Source organism: Ooceraea biroi, chromosome 7 (assembly GCF_003672135.1).
Source record: "Ooceraea biroi isolate clonal line C1 chromosome 7, Obir_v5.4, whole genome shotgun sequence".
In the NCBI taxonomy this organism is placed as follows: Eukaryota; Metazoa; Arthropoda; class Insecta; order Hymenoptera; family Formicidae; genus Ooceraea; species Ooceraea biroi.
This window is the reverse complement of record NC_039512.1, coordinates 7210033-7228027: the sequence shown is the minus strand read 5'-3', so window position 1 is coordinate 7228027 and position 17995 is coordinate 7210033. Positions and strand designations below refer to the sequence as shown.

At 39.6% G+C, this 17995-nt stretch overlaps 1 protein-coding gene across 13 annotated transcripts in view; it reads right to left on the bottom strand.

Moving 5' to 3' along the window:
* LOC105282115 (protein abrupt) overlaps window positions 1–17995 on the bottom strand; it is a 90637-nt gene that overhangs the window by 41396 nt on the left and 31246 nt on the right. For 9 of the 13 annotated variants that reach the window (XM_011343849.3, XM_011343851.3, XM_011343848.3 and 6 more), the window contains 4 exons: window positions 5617–5850; window positions 4995–5198; window positions 4323–4485; window positions 3223–3282 (listed from right to left, as the gene is read on the bottom strand). In XM_011343849.3, coding sequence (XP_011342151.1) covers window positions 3223–3282; window positions 4323–4485; window positions 4995–5198; window positions 5617–5850 — 661 coding nt within the window. Of the gene's footprint in view, window positions 1–976; window positions 2352–3222; window positions 3283–4322; window positions 4486–4994; window positions 5199–5616; window positions 5851–17995 lie in introns of those variants that run through there. The other 4 variants (XM_020032521.2, XM_020032526.2, XM_020032523.2 and 1 more) reach the window with 2 other exon arrangements.

Genomic DNA, 17995 nt, shown 5'->3' with positions numbered 1-17995 from the left:
GTGGGAGTCCGTATCTCCGGCTTTACCACCCATTTCCACGTAATCCTTCATTCCACCCGGCTCTTCCATAAAGGCTGCCAATTCCACAAAGGATGAATACATCGTGAGAGGGTGGCTTCACAACGCGGGCCTACCTTTTAAGAAACGGGCCGGTCATACCACTTTACTTATCGCACTATTTATACCGCGAAGAATTTCACGAGGAAGCTCTGTCGTGGAGCTTTTTCTAACTTCGCCTCTCTCTCTCTTTCTCTCAGTTTCCCCTGTTCCTTCTCTCTCGACCAATCGAGGAGGTCTGCTTATCGTCGCCGCGAAGGGTGAACTGCGCACTGCGGTACAGGACGAAAATAGGTCGACCAATTCTCGTACCAGAACCCTCTTTCGCCTTCACCTTACCTATCGACACCTCCGCACCCTTAACCGAGCTCTAATAAAAAAACGAATATCTGCGAATGAGCTTCGATCGCTTAGGCGCGGTCTTTTCCACGCATAGTCAGGGTCAAATTTAACCATTTTATATATAATGCGCTGAGAGGGAGGTGAAATGTATATTGAATTATTCAAAATTTTACGTTAATAGCACTAATGTTTCAGGATACATATTATATATGTAACGAACGTATAAATATGGATTTAGCACTTTTCCATTTAAACATGATTTAATTAACTCATGTAATATTAAGGAAGTTGTGCTATTGAAGATATTACATTATAAAATATAAAGCGACACAATATTTTAACATATTTATATAATGAATCAAATTCGTAAAAAAGTAGCAAAAGTTTAAAATTGCTTATATATTGCTTTTATGTAAATTATATTAATAGCAAATCGATAACTAATTTAAAGATTTTTCTGAATATATAACAAAATTATAAAGAAAATTAATAAAATTACCAAAAAATAATTCTTTATATCTTTGATCAGTTAAATATAAGAGAGACAGAGATTCCTTTCTATGAAAATATCGTAATAAAAACTGATATAACGGTAAAATTTATTTTCGGAGCGAAAGCTCCTCGTCAGAGTTTGAGTTTTAACCAAGCAAGCTATGAGATCTCGGCTCGGAACTAAAGTTCAGAATAGTTAATTCCGTACAAACGTTAAACTGTACAATTGCACGCACCTTCGCTCGACGCTATTATCAAACTAGCAAATACTATAGTTTACATTGCATCTACGCACCTTCCTCCAGCGCATTGCAGAGGAGAGCCTACATATACATATATACACATATATATTAACACCTGCGATCCTCGTATCGTCAGCGCTAACTCATACTTCCGCTTTCGCTAAAAGATACGAGCACTCATCATCTCCGGCGAACAATGATGCACATAGCGCGTTTCTCACATTTCATTCTTCCATATCGCGATAACAACAAAATCATCACTATAAAATCATCAGCTGCACAAAAATCACCCAGTTGTTGCTACCAGTGTCCTTCCATCACGAATTATCCGTAGAGTTATACGCATCGGCAAATATACAACCCGTTTTATCAAAAAATATCTGTAATGATCTTCACGCATGTAGACGCGTGTACTTCAGTCGCGAGCAAAATCTTTATTCTGGTTTTCAAATCACTGTTTATCTTCAGGCCACCTGTCCGTCGGAGAAAATTGTTGTTCGGGCTGCTGGCCCGCAGAAACTTGAGGAGTAGTCTGCAACGATTGCTGCTGCGCCTGTACGTGCGTCTGCATCTGATACAGGGGATAACTCTTTCGCTTTCTGATGCCATGCATGGAGAGTAGATGGATCTGCAGATATTGCTTGGTCTTGAATAATTTGTTGCACACGTAGCACGATATGTACTCGGTCTGCACGGTATGAACGTTGACAATGTGTTGCTTCAGATTCGAATTGTTCGAGTATATCTTGCCGCACTCGGGGCACTTAGGTTTACCGCCGTGATTCGCGTTATCCAACTGCTGATGAAATCGTCTCTGAGTTTGCTGATGGAGCATCGCCATGCTCTCGATCTTGTCCTTCGCGCAGGACAGCATCAGATTCAGCTGATCGCCTTTGGTTGCGCCGCCCTGCTGAAGATTTTGAAGGTTGTTCTGTAGTTTCTGATGCATCATCGTGAGTTGTTCAGTGTTCAGGCTGTTGAGAGAGTTGAGAGCATTGAGGGTGTGTTGCTGCGACAACTGTTGGCTGGTGGCATGGTGAGGATGCTGATGATGATGGTGATGCTGGAGCAGGGCCGAGAGATCCTGCCCTTTCGAGTTGTGACCCCCGCCGCTCTGGTAGGTTCCAGATCCGGTGTGCTCGTTCCTCGTGGAGGACGTACCCGGCAGCCAAGCGGAACTCGAGCTTGAACCGTCTCCTCCAGAGGGCTGCCACCGCCCTGGAACCACCAGCCAATGTCAGTCCTCAGCCAACCTCGGTACGATCCCTTAAACTATTCAATTTTTTTTGCCTCTCGCAGCTCATCGTTATGCCCTTTTTTCAACTTTCTCTTTTCTGAAAGTGAGCGTCCAAGCCTTAAAGGTAACTCGCCCTCGACAACTTTCATTCGGTCCCTCCCCCAACAAGTCTCTTTCTAAATCTAGATTCAACCTTGACTCTTCGTATCGTGCTAATTAGGCACGACAATCCTGGCGCTCCTGTGCATCCTACTGTTCGTCTCTTCTTCGTCATCATCTTCCTAAATCGCAGTTTTTGTTTTTGACTTTTATTCGAACTGTCGAATCACACCGACCGAGTGAGACCGCTACATCAATAAGCGAATAATTGGGGCTTTAGTTATTATATATAGCGGATTGGTATGGCGATCCTGAGGACTTTGTTGATGCGGTATAAATAATGACGCGAGCCAATTTCATATTTGCAGAATTTCCCGATGCAAGCCACGCGAAAATGAGCCTTACGTCGCAAACGTAAACTCGAAGACAAAAACGAAGGCCCGATGTAAAATTCGTTTTCAAATTACTTGCGTAGCTGCAAAAATGGTTTTTGCGTCTCTAACAATTAAGATACGCTGCAATAAAGAAAGCCATCGAAGAGCCGTCGAGGTACGACTCCATATTATACTGCTGCTCACCGTGTGATAAGAGGGGTAGCTGACAGGAAATGCAGGGTTGTGAGAGGTACGAGAGTTCCATGCATTCAACGCAACAACGAGAGACCAGAGTCTTAGGAAACGACGGAAGGATACGAGTCTAGGCTTCGAGAACGTTTAAAAGGGTGAAATCAGATTGTTGATTTAGCACACTTACCATAACTTGAGTCAGTCGGGTTTGAATGAATACCAGATGGACCTGCCCCTGAGAGTATTCCTGTAATTCATGATCGTGGCAACTATTAGTTCAATATTAACATTCACAAAAATATATCATTTACTCAAAAAATGTATTTTGTTAAATAAAAAAATGTGCAATGTTTATATGTTTGTCTTTAAAACTTAAGAGTATAACGTTTATTGTTACAATATTGCTATATACTTCGCTCCTTTGGTGGAAGAACGTCACAACTCAAAAATTCCCGATTTTGTGTTAGTAATGCTGAGGTACTCTATTTGTTGTATATTTTCACATGGAGGAACGTCTTAGATGTGAGTGCAAAAAAATCTGCCAGATAGCAGTTGTGTCGTTCGGGAATGCTAGCCGTTAGTGCTTTTTTTGAAGATGGTCAGTTGTGTTTCTGAGTTGGAGGACCAAAGGAACGACTTATTAAAAATCGATGTAATTCCTTATTATTTATTTAATAATTTGCGGTTCATCAATAAAGTCAACTACTTCACGATGAAAATATAGATCAACAAGATCCATATCGCTCAATTAACTGCAATACAGGTAAACAAGCTCAAATTAGATTAATAACATGTTAGTATGTTACATTTAATGAGATTCATATACTAACACAAGTTAAAGAATACAATGAAATTATATAAACAAATGGAAATAATTGTAATTATTCATTAATTAATTTTAATTGAAGTTGTAATTAGTAATTAAGTCGGGCTAATTGGTAATTACAAAAGTAATTAGTAACTGGACGAGAAATTAATTATTAATTACAAATGTAATTAGTAATTAAATGTACCATTAATTAAAGAAGTAATTTGCATTCTCTCGTAAAATTGGAATTTCTTTGTTGCATCATACATTCAACTCTGTCTTAGAAATAACAAATTGACTGCTATAAATAAACATCGAAATATGACATATTTTCAGATAAATTAATATTCTGTTTTTTTTCTCATTTCAAAGCACTCATGGCAAAGTTAAATAAAGTAATAACATAAAAAATATAGTTTGATAAATATAAAATCGGACTGCAAACTTTGATATAAAAATTTCAAAAATCGAATAGTTACCTTGCATATTACCTTGAAGGCTCAATAATGCTGCGGGGAAGGTATTACGATGTTCCATATCGTTCATCATGTCATTTGGTTCAGCCTTCACAGAATGCAAAATGCTTTCGTTATTCGAAATATCCTCATCTTCCGACAGTGAGGAATCGCAAGTCGATTGCGCCTGGAAATAAATGAAATAATCCCACATTTATATATGTAATTGTAGCTAGAGTGATTTCTTTTTTCTAATATAATGGTCCACTGGCTAGGACGTACCGGCAAGAAACACTACATTTTTAATATATAACTGATATAATTAAACAAATATACGCGTCGGAAAATCAGAGTATATTCGCTCGCTCGCTTACTAATCGTCGCACTCACACTTCTATCTCTCTATTTGTCTTTCTCTTTCTCTTTGTCCGTCTATGTCCATTATGTCTGTCGCTTGTCTGTTTATATAGCTTATAAGGTTAATGGTGCCTTTTCTAAATTACCAATTGTGCGGAAAGCACGTCAACTCGTGTTAGAAGCCGTAAATACAGTCTCAAGTATTTGTCCCGAAAACGGTTAGCTTCATCATCAATGTCCCGAATAAAATGCATTTACATAATTATAAATAATAAACTACTTATGAACACACACATATATATGTATATCTTTAATCTGACGAAATATACTTTTGCTCACCTGTACATTATTCAGAGACACCGTATGTATCGTAGGACCGCCTTCGAGAGCTTGACCTAACAAAGATTCTTGAAGATCAGATTTCGAAGACGGTTCTACATGATTGCTTAGTGCAGGACTGTAACTTCTTGATCGCTTCTCCGGTGGTGATTGAGCACCAGCATCTTCCCTTCCATTGTCTTGCCAAGTGTTACGTGGCGTCGCCTAATGAAAAACATTAAATAAAATTCGAATAATAATAACGTGAATAATAATGAAATAATAATCTGATATTTCGATCAATCTTTCGTATAGTCCAGAACTATAATACTAATATTTAATATCGTATAATCTCATTATGTAAGTAATCAGCCAAACTCCGAATATTCATTATTAAAAGTTTCGCGCGTAATATTTGTCTAACGTCTATTATGAGTCGCGAAATTAAAAGCTAAAGGACGAAGCGGGGAATCCTAGCCGGGATTCCGCCTGTCGCGGTAGCGGCGACGACGTAGTGTTAAAAGCACATTAATTAAAATTCGTTTTAATTAAAGCTAAATTAATTAAAAGTTCGAAACCAGCCGTATAATTCGTATAATTAATTTTCCAACTTCCATATTAAACTACCGGGGGGACAACTTACAGGTGCGCTATCGTTGTTGCCGGCTGAGGACGACGGAAGCGGAATTTTTGCGTTAACACCACAGTTGACGTCGGCCAGTCCTCGCACGTGAAGCAACTGTGCCGTTTTCAGAAATGCTCCCAATTGATCCTGACTCACGTGCACTTCACCGTGATACATAAATCGCAGCAAGGATTCCATGTCTGACGCCGGAACATCTCTCAAAATTATGATGGGATGTTGACATGGATTTGCCTGCACAGAAAATTAACATTTTCTTTAAATTTATATTTTCATGAAGAATTAGTCTTTTTAGAACCTAGCCAGAATATTTACGTGTACAGTAAACAACGATACGTTTTATTTACCTACACTTAACATGAAATGTTTCATGTTTATGTAATTATGTCTAAAGTTAAATAACATTATTACATATATTTGCTAAAAACCTTATTTCGTACTCGAGTTGCATAAATGCCATAAAATTATTGTAAGCTTGTCACATGTCTCCAGTTTCAGGCTGTTCAGGCAATTGTACAATGTCACTCGATAGTATTTATCCAATTGAACAGTCGAAACGACAGTCGAACACGTAACATTGATTCAACGAGATTTGATATAAGATACTAGTGTCAGATTAATCGCGGTTATTAATTATCAGCCCACCCCGGCCCATCATTAGTACAGTTATACCGTGCGCAGCGTGGTAATTACGAAAAGTATGCGCTTCAACATTTGATCGATCAAGGCTATCGATCCATTAGAAGCACATGATTTTTCTAATCGTAAATTCATGCAAGCGAGGATCGGGAACCATTACGAGGATACAGCGATCCTCTATCAACGAGAGGTCAAGAGGTTTGACGGTAACAAATCCCCCCCCCCCCTTTTCTACTCTCTGCTCCGTGTACAAAAAAAGAAACAGATATGCTTCTCACGTATACTGAAATTCAGCAAACTGCATACACGTCGATATCCATCGCGCAAAAGGAGAAGTAACTCTTTTCAGACTAAACGACTCAGCATTGGTTAAAGGTCAGGAGAGGTGAACGAGGATTCTGATCGATGCTCGGCAAATCGATCCTACTTCCGAAGCGCTTAATCCCATCCACCGATAGACGCGCAGGGGTGCCTTGACGGCCGATTAATTTATAACGATTTACAACCGAGATGCACATAATCAGCCTCGTTTAATCCACGTCGAAGCTGCCTCCTTATCTCGCTGCACTGATTTGTATGTTTAATAGCACGTAAATATCTCTTCTTTAATTTCTAATTGTGTGTTTTTTAAAATCTTTTTTAAATTCTTTAAAAATATATCTTGAAGACCTGAACAAGAAGACTTGAAAATCGCAAATCTATGAGACAAAATGTAGCTACATAAGATAAAAATATTCTGTACTTCGAATTTATAAAACACATATAAAAAAGAGCACATATGTACAAAAGACACAATCGATCAGAAATAATTAAATGATCGTTCATCGAATTGAAACTCTAAATATTATTACAAAGTTTACGAAATATGACAGATTTACGAAAATTTCACTTGTCTGACTCGCAAGGATAGAGTATTCTATAACAATGTGATGTTAAATACGTCTACAATATCAAGAATGTGCCCTAGATACCTTTTCACCTTTCATCAGCTGAGTGACCGAGTGAAATCGCTTTCCGCCGACGGTTAATTGCATCCGCGAATAGTCACGCTTGACGGCCAATTGATTCGTAACGACGATTTATAACCACGACGCATATAATGATCAATACTCAATCTACGTCGGGATGTACCCCTTGGGCATCAATTCTTGCACCTGTCAAACTGGCGAATAAACTCTTAATATTAAATGATGCTCAAAATCGTTAGACGATTTATTCTCACCAAGTGTAAAGTTCTTTACTCATAGTCAACTTATCATTCTAAATATTGCACGTACGTAAAGGTTGATGCTTGTACCTACATCACAGCAGGAAATTATATTATTCAATAATTATATACAGTTTGTACATAAGAAAATTATATAATACAAATTCCGTATGGATTATGCAGCCTGCGTGCGTGTATGCACCGATAATCGTAAACTTCCGCCATTCATTAAATTATTTATTAAAGTAATATGTTAAAATAATGATCATGACTTGCTAATTTTTTGAATAAACGTATATATATTTCTTGTTTACAACGCGAGATTTTAGACAAAGGGTCTCGTAACAATTATTTGTCGCGTAACAATGAACAACAAACGCGCAATGCGTTCTCTAACTAAATGAAGGATTACATCAATGCACGCCGGTATCGATTGTGATCGGCCGATCGCTCTCGCGGAAAGACCGCGAGAATGGCAGAGGCTGCCTCCTCATGCATAACACGGAGGCGTTTCACGGCGATGTGTGCACGCCATGGCAATACTATACGGAGTGCCGGTGCCATTATCGACAGCGATATTAATTGTAATTAATGAGCCTCACGGGATAGCACAATTTTCCATGCGCCTGCCTGCACAGTTATATCGAGATGATGCGATGCCGTACATGCATACAGACACACACAGACAAGTTGCATCGCGAAAGCTGAGATGCACAATGCCACGATCTCGGCGGAGATCCGTTTTGAGTTCGATTATCGATGCCCCGAATTTAACATTGTACATACGTGTGTGAAAACCGCGAAGGCTCGGCGCTGCCGTGTACAGGGACATTTATTATTGGCCAGTATCGATTTAATGTCCGTGCACGTGGTGCAGCGAGGTGCGGCGTCTCGATTTATTGAACTGCAATGGAGGTATATCGCGGTCGCGGAAAGTGTTTCACGAGATTGAAGCAAGCAACCGAAGAGAAATACTTATTGAGAAACGCGTAGATGCGTAAAGAGATTCGTTGTGATACATTGTAACTTTGTTATAATATAATTTTATAGACTTTACTGATATAATTTCTTTGAAAGACGATAATTATATTTTGCATATATTAATATCAAATGTATATATAACAAATTGCGTATATTAATAAGCGCGTTCTTATTTATAAATAACTATCAAATCAATTTATATAAAATACAATTCATGTTTGACTTTTGTTTCATATAAATAAAATAACAAATTATTAAATTCTATTCAAGAAAAGAAAATTCTATACAATGTGTGTTATTATTTTCAGCAGATAATTACCTCTAAATGTGATAACATAACATTGTATTTAATAGAAGGTTTTTTCCATGGAGTCTGCAACGAATCCATCGTTGCACGATGCGATATCGTAATTGCAGTACATTTTATTAAATATCGATAGTCACTCCGCGATAAAAGAAAAACTACGCTGGTCGAACTTTTTTATCTCGACAAAAGTATGACTTAATCAATCGAATGTATTGAGATTCATCTCTCGACGAAGGCAATTTCCGCGCGCGCAATGCATAGAAGAGAAATATTTTTACCAATAATCCCGTGATTACGAAAGCACAACTTTTTAATAATAATTACGCCCAAGATTGAATAAACGATCCTCATTATAATGGTAAAAATATGAGAAAATCCAATACGAACGATGAAATAAATCTCAGTGTTTTATTGGTGTACCGTATCCGTCATAAAGGAGAGAAAGGTAACATTAACCGATAAGAGAAATAACCCGACATTTCTAGAATAAAAGACACAAATAAAGCTTTTTTGCAACTTGCATCATCATGTACAATTTTATCACGATTTTAATTCACAGTTCTTGTGTAAAACCTATCTCGGTCTCGGAATTTCAATGAACATTTTTATTTCGAGATGCACATTAAGCATGGCACATGTACGAATATACAAATATACCTTCAATATCAACTGCAGATACGGAAAGTCGATGATAATAATTTCAACAATTGAAGCGGTGTAAATAATCACCATTTAAGAGCACGTGCGCATTTTTAAAGCTTTGTAGTGGGAAGGAACAAAGCCAAGCATTAGCAGAAGAGAGACAATGAGTGGCGCACGAGGAAGACAGAAAGAGAACACCACGAACTCCTTTATCGCATTAACCAACTCAATTAACAACTTTGAGATGAGACTCTATCCTCTCTAATTAGACCTAACGGGATTAAAACAGGTCAATAATTAATTGTATGATCGCGTGTGCGTCACAGCAGACTAGGCGAATAATCAAAGAGCCTACGATTAATTTGCGAGATGTGTATCGATCTTCTTATCGTAAATCTAAATCCCCAGCGAATAATACTTGCTCGATTGCGATCATATATGCAAGAGTGTCGCCGATTTTCCTAATTATATTTTATATCGTCTTATACAATATAAATCATGCATCATTCTATTAAACATGATTACGTGTGGAATTGTACAGAGTATTAATGTAAGTTAGCATCAAAGATCATATTGTAGTATCGCATCGCTGTGCTTGTTATCAAATGAAATCTAATTGATAAATTGCTCGTATACACTTCATCCAATGAACAATTCGTCTCAATCATCAAAATGCTCGCCGGATAATACAACATTTATCGATATGTGTCAACTATTTATACGCTTCTCAGAATTTTTTATCTGCACGTTTGATGTGTGTTCACCGATGTGACGGAAACCTTAAAATGCGTTCAAATATTTTCCAGGAGGAAATGTAAATAAAAAAGAAATTTGTCTTATTACAGGATTCATTCCATTTGCGTGGATCAGCCGCAAGTTAATTTCCGTCGCCATTTTTCGTGCATTGAGGAAACCGCTCGCGCAGCTCGGAACGTGGGAAACCTCATGCCAGTCTTATTAACGGCTTCTTGCGAGCCACCACACGCATTCATGTAAGTACAATTTTTCAGCACACTCGCGTATCACCGAAGTCGCGCAACCATAATTATCCAGCCATCTGCGAGCAATCGCGCAGCGGAATCCAGAGCGTCCACTTTCTAAAATCCGTAAAGCAGTAGTGCGCCGAAGATCGTGGCGAGCGATTAAAGCGGCCGCGTGATCGAGCGGCACGGATAATTGATTAGTGGAAATAAAGTGGGGGGCATGTGTGAGACACAATGAAGGGGGTGGTGAAGATTAACGATACGCCGTAGAAAACGATCGGACTTGTACTCGAGCGTGTCGCAAGACGCATTATGGTGTTGAGGCTCTTAACTCTTTCGGACCTGGTGTTCATTACGATATATCTTTTTGATTTGTTATGGGCTGGCATATTTCAAAGGCACTTAGCATTATTGCCGCAGTTCGTAAACAGTCACCAATTGTAATTTCAATTATTTGGCACGACCTTGCGTACGCAAAATAATAAATGGGAGAATAATTAGCTAATCGGAAAATTTGTTTAGAGAAGAGATCTAGCAGACAAAGCGATATTGTGCACTATAAAATGTACAAAACGGCATTGCTACTTATATGCATATTATGATTTAAAAATAATTGCTTTCTGTTATTTTGAACTTAAGATGTCAAATGTGATGCGTTTAAAAATATCTTATTTGCAGGGGAATGACTCTTCAATATGTTTGCGCAGATGTTTGATTTAGATATCTTCGAGATTGTTTTGCCGATTATAATTGTCGAAGCAATTAAACAGAGGAACAGAGGAAAATCCCGTTGTTTCGGGATTCGACGAAACTTTAAATTAACGCGCGAGAGGAAATGCGTTTGAAATGCACGTGAAGGAAGGACAGGGGCATTGTTGTTGTACAATTTTATGGCGTGCGCATTACAAGGAACGCTGAGTGTCACGAACACCGAGCACGTAATCGCGTATAGCGGCTATATATCGTGATATCGCATGTGCGCGAGAAGCACCCTAACTAAACCGTAAGTAGAAAAGTAGATACGATTGCATGGTTTCTGATCCGGTTATGCGGCGTGCACGGCAGCAGTCGTGGCTTCGCAAAACATATCGCCGGCATCACGTATACGCACAAGTAGCGATGGGTTCGACGCTCGTTTGCGGAAGATCGATACGTGACTCAAGCGCGCATCATCGATCATCGAGAGCATGACCGCGTGCAAAAACGTGCGTGATGTGCAACAGAGCTTCAAACAGAACTTGGAAATTCAGCTCTTACTGAATGCGGAATTAATGTTACCATGTGACCTACTCGAACGGAAAATTGCTAAAATTGTTCAAACAGGGAGATCAAATCGTAAATAAAAAATTTACAATACATTTGACATAGTGGACACAGTCCTTTGAAAAATCGAAGTTGTTAAGAATTCACCGTTGAATAATCGAATATTGAAAAAGTTTCTCTCCGCTTTATATTAATAATTTCAGAAGATATATTTTCGCCGATAATTACATTTCCACGAATTTATTATTTTATTATTACGTTTGTTCGCGACAAATACGCGCGGTTTCCTATAATTGCTTAGCATTATGAATACGAAAAAATTATCATTATTCGTGAATATTCAACCGTATCAATTTATTTCGCGCATTTAAATATTAAAATATTCGAGTGTTTTTGCATACATTTTAAATAATAGCGCACATTTTAAATAATCAGGGGCTTGGTGGTAATCGGTTTGTTTTTGATGCTGCGAATTATCGTTGATTCGAAACCATTACTTCGAGACCACTGCTCCAGGAATCTACGTATGTGAGTGCGCACACATGCGTTCCACGCGTGTGTGCTTCCCTTATCTGCTTATCTCAATGTCTGATGTTTCACTGACGCACGTATTAAACTTTCCTCGCATTATCCGTCCAATTCGCGAGATAATGGTAGCGTGGGTATCGATCAAACCTCGCACATAGTTACCGACTTCCTGCTTTTTTTTTTCTTTTTTTCTTAGCAGCGACGTTGACATCAGCTCGGTAACGACGGCGATAAATTAGGTTTACAAGATACAAGGTAACGGGATTAATCATTAGATCATTAAATTATCGTGATTGATAAGTCATCGAGAAATTTTGTTGACTGAATTAGAAGAATCTGTTATCTGTTATTTTACATGTATGTGTCAAGGTGAACACACAATTGCGCAAAACGACATAATGTGCGTTTATATTTCAAAATTATGCGGCAAATTAAGAGACACGGTAGTGTCTCGCGCCAAGTTTACGCGTTTTTTTGTACCTTTTTATAAAAAGGTAATTTTGTTGTGATATTTAACTAATAGAGCATTACGAAATTGAAGATTACGATGTATCACAGTCGGATATATATCTTCTTTTTAACTTCGACTGAGCTTTGAAATTATTACGAGTCAATTTGGTATTTTGTAAAAGCATACAAGATATCTTCCGACGTTTTCAACCTTTTAAATCATAGGCAATGGTAACCGTTGTACAATTACGTCAATCATTGGGGTATTAATGAATCGTTGCGTTCGTACATACCGACAGACGCATCGTTCCCCTACAACGCCGCTATTGCGAAATATTTCATTTGCGAGATAACGTAATCATGACAGTCGCGATGCTATCGATCTATTCGTTATTGATTTATCGTGGATTCTGGATCGCAACACCGATGTCGCCGGCGCAACAGGGGAGAAGGCAATAAATGTGCATCGCGCGCGTCTCCTCTCCAGCGTCGCCTTTTCCAGGCAGCCGCAAACAGGAATGCACGCACGTACAACGACGCACTTCCGTTGATAAAAATACACGCGGCATAATGCGTCTCGGTACACACGCCGACATTTCGCTTCGCTCCGTACGAGTACGGAAAGCGAACAAGACACTGAAAGGCGAGGCGTGTTCGTCTTTGCTGCGCGTGAAAAAAAAAAAGATTACTGCGCAGCGACGTTTCGTGCGTAATCTCGCTTAATTATGCGCATGCACAAAATATAATTCTTCGCGAAGAGAAGAAGATGAGGAAGAAGAAGAAGAAGAAGAATTAGGAATGAACGAACGAATCGTTAAAGATCTGAAGCTTTGTCCGCGGATATCTGACATTAAGAAACTAATTTGCATACAACGATTCACGATGCAAAAAGAAAAACCAACAAGCATGTGGTTGGTATGGACCATGAACGTGTAGATTTCATTATCATTTTGAAACTGAGAAGCTGTTTGTTTCACACGGACGCGTCATTTGACCATTTCAGCATAATGCAAGAGATACTTGTTCATGTTTCTATTAACAGAACGCAGCGGACTGCGCACCACGGCAATATAAATGAACCACAATTTCGTAGATACGCGCTGGCGCGTCGCATATAACGCCTCTGTGTACGACGTTGATTTCGCCTGCGTCGCGCTCCAACAGAAAGACGGAGCGTGTACGAGCACACGCAGCACAATTATATACCGGCGATAATTTGCTGGCCGCATGTGCGCCGCTTAGGCGCGTGACATTAAGCGTAATGCGAGTACATCCGCGGCGCACTAACGAAAAACGAGAATGCCGGCGAGCGGCGCGCCGCGAATTAATGGATATATTCTTCCTACGAATAAACACGTTACGTTCGTACAGTCGTGCAAGCGGACAGTCTGCTGAGAAGAGAAATCGAACAATTGGAAGAGGAAATTGCTGTAATACGAGAAATATTTTTTTCCAAAGAAATCAGGATATTGATTTAGGATTACTCGTCTGCAGTTTTACAGAAAGAGAAGACCCATTTTCTTGAGTCGGTAATACGGATACACTTGTACGAGCTCATTAAGCTTATTCAAGTCTGCAGCGGAGGAAATGCCATTGCACAAGTACAACTGGTTCTGACAAGACAAAATACTCCACTGAATTTTACATGACAATCCCCGACGCGAATATCGAAGTAATCACTAAACTCAATATTCGTGTCGTGTGCGTTTCGAGCTTGTACGCGAGTGTGATTCCCGACACGTATTACCATTGGTTCAACCGACAGATCCAGTTGGGATCAGATTAAATAGTGAATTCAAAGATAGCAGCCTTGATATTTCCGATCCGCAAACTGTTGCAATAATAATCGATCGTGCACAAACGCAATCACCGTCTTTTTGAACGGAAGACTCGTTCGGCAGTTCTTTTATCGACCTTGCCGCAATTCGCGCTGCTATTTAGAATTGATACGATACACGAGTCACATGATATATTTAGATATACCGCACTCAGTGCCGGCGAGATATTTTAAAAGACGGGGGACGGCGATGCAAAATGCAGCGCGAAAGAATGCTAAGATACTGCGAGAAATAAATTTTATTGTTAGATTCTGCGTTCTTGCCCAGAATCCCTTGTATAAATATGACAGCCAATTCTGCTTCGATAATTGAGATATCTATATTAATAACACATGGTCTCCTTTTCCAGGTGTGCGTGTTACCGATGAATCCCTTTTTCAAATCGTCTAATCGTAACAAGCGCATCATATTAGCATTTTTTACACATCGCTGAATGTAGTGGCATCAATATTAGCAAAATGCTATTGTTAATAATAATTGCCGCGGCATTGTCGTTGCACATACATTTGCATACATGTATATAATTGCAACGTTGGATACATGCGTATAATTGTATATATTAAACATATGTATGCTAAATTATTAATTAGACCATTAAATGCAATTATATAAATTGCCATTATATATAAAATGACGGAATATAATTAATCTAAATTAATCTTCACGTTCAATTTCTCATAAATTCTTATATTTCACTTTGGGACACCATCGAGACTCTTACGCAACGTCATTGTTCATTAAAACTGTTCAGCCATGCTTTTACACAACGATAAACAATCTGTCCAGCCACGTTATTACTCCATCTCATTAATCTCCGCGGCGCATATTACCGTGCCAAATCCTTAATGCACCGCAGCACTAACACCAGGCACTAACCCTGGTTCGAGACCATATTACACTCTGCGGGAGTACCCGGCTCCTCCGAAGTTGTGCCTATTCGAGGTCGAGATAATTGATAGTTAGCTCGACGCGTACTGTTAGGTCGGTTTATCAGGTCGAGCCGATCTTTGCGCATTTTAAATTCACAACGGCGACAGCGGCAGTCAGCGTGATATTCGTTTCGGCAGCGACGCCTTCGATTCGACGACGGATAAATCACCGTAATAGCCGGTTCATGGTGTGGTGACCGGTGAGGTGTTGCGGTGTCTCGCGGATAGCGGAATCCGCGCGCGCACGTGTTCCCAGCCCGCGTGTGCAAGCACACGAACTCACGCATACCTACACCGCGTATCCGCGCTCCCGCCTGTTGGAAATTACCGATCCGATATGCAAATAGCCATGGTGACCACTAATGCGCGGTTAACGGTAACGTTATTAACGGATCGTTACACGGTGTCCGGAGAATGTGCGTACGCGAGCGTGTGCGTGCGTATACGATACGGGGAATAGGGTCTATGTACACGCAATGATCGTCGATGACAACTGAAAAATGACAAAGAAATCGAGTATTTATACGGTGGACAAGAAATTGGGTATTTATATACGGTGGTCAAGAAATAGAATTAAAAGTTGGATGCCTGGCAAAACGTCGGTAGCGACAGGTAATTAATAAATTAATAGTAATGAGCAATTAAACGACGCTGCGAAGCGATTTATTATTTGCACGCGACGCAACGAACCGGATAATGCCGGAATATGCGCGATGACTGCAACGCCGATGCACATAGCTGCGTCGGCGAAACGCGAGCGGCTCGTAATGATGAATATGGAGGGACGACATATTTACGGAAAAAGATTCAAACAGGAAGTATTCGTCGAGAGGTTGAGATAAGATAACGCGCGGATGTGAATGAATTTAGGAACGTTGCAAAATACTGATACACGATATTAACTAAACACTAATCTTGTTGTTATTACATTACGATGCTCGTTTTATACATTTTAAGTGAAAACTTGTTTTCTGGAACGGATGTATTTGCTTCAACTTTGAACTTGACTCGCGACGACTGCCATAAGTGGAATAAAAGGTTATTCAAATTAGCGATCTTGTCGGAAATTTCAAGCGTGATCTTAAAAGCGATTTAAATCAAGTAAGAACGTGGGATACACGTTTATGATACTTTGATGATAACGGAACATGAGAGTCTGTGTCTGAGTCCGAATATTATTTGCATCATTAATAGAAGTAACGGAACTTTATTTAATACAAGTGTCTGTAATAAGAGAATTGCGTATAGTGTTCGAAGATTCTTCTGCGAGCTTCAACCGCGTCGTACATGATTCAACGTACATGATTCAGATTCAAGAAGCTCGTTAATTGATAAGTAACCCAACTAGTTGCGATCAGCAAGAGTTCCAAGAAAGGTCGCGTAAGGAAATTGACGAAAGTCGCGAATAGGTCGCGTCGTATGATTCAGATAAAATCCCTGAAATGAAACATGTATGTATGTGTCGCGCAAGACTCACACAAAACAAGAGAAACTGAAAGCACATTCTTATAGAATGATACTGCAAATATCTTCGGGAAAAATTGCGCACGGATTGTGGAAGAAGCGAACACCGAATAGACATTGTTGTGAAGTGATTCACGTACAGAAAATTCAAATAATAATTTAGAATAACAATCGCTTTTAGACGCAAAAGGAAGAAATGCGTGCTTTGGTGAATTAATCGACTGAAATTTTCTTATAAAAACAAACATTACATATTGCATATTACATATTTGTTAAACATATTCATGAAAAGTAAGGAAATTAAACGCGTCCGATAATCGTAACACATAAAAAATAAATTTGAATAAAACAAATATAATATATTGTTTCTCGAAATATGAGCATAATTTTCTATAAAATCAAAAGTCACTGCTCTCGAGTATCGTTAAAATGCTTAAATATCAAATATCAGATGTGTGATGTAAGAGATCTTGCCAGACTTCTTTCTCAAGACATTCTGTATCGCTGTTGATCATGGTGCTTTTAAGCGGTCGACTGTTGCCAGCTCGCGCCTTTAATTCCGCCTGAGTGTCATCGCGGACGAGCGGTCAAATTCTTGAATTACATCGTAACATATATAGCAACGCGTGATGAGCGCGCGTACACGCCCGACGGGGGGGGGAGGGGGAGGGGTTGGCTTCGTCGTCATTCCCCGTTCTTTGGATCCCAACGCGACTCGCTTTGTACGTTTCTTTTTTTCTTCCCTCACTTCGCGGAGGAGCGAAGGGGTGGAGGGCACGCGGAGAAATTTATTACGGCGCGCGGCGCGGTGGCCGATCTTATTTTAAGATCCACCGCGCGTACGTCTCGCCCATGGTGCTTGCTCGTGTACACGCTCGGGTACTTATGGCGACGATCCGGTGGACGGACGGCGTTATGGTCGACAGATGTACTACGTCCGCCTAAATTCGGGGCCGTCCTCGATCGGCAGCCCGAAACCCGTCGCCTGCGGGATAATTGATCGCGCGAGTAAGAAATGGGTACTTGCTTCTCTTGCGTGAGAATAAAGATACAGAATATTTCACTCGACGTGCGCGTGATGAGTGTATCGAATATTCACTCTTAAAAAAGTATTATATAAAGTATATTATAAATATATATATAAAACA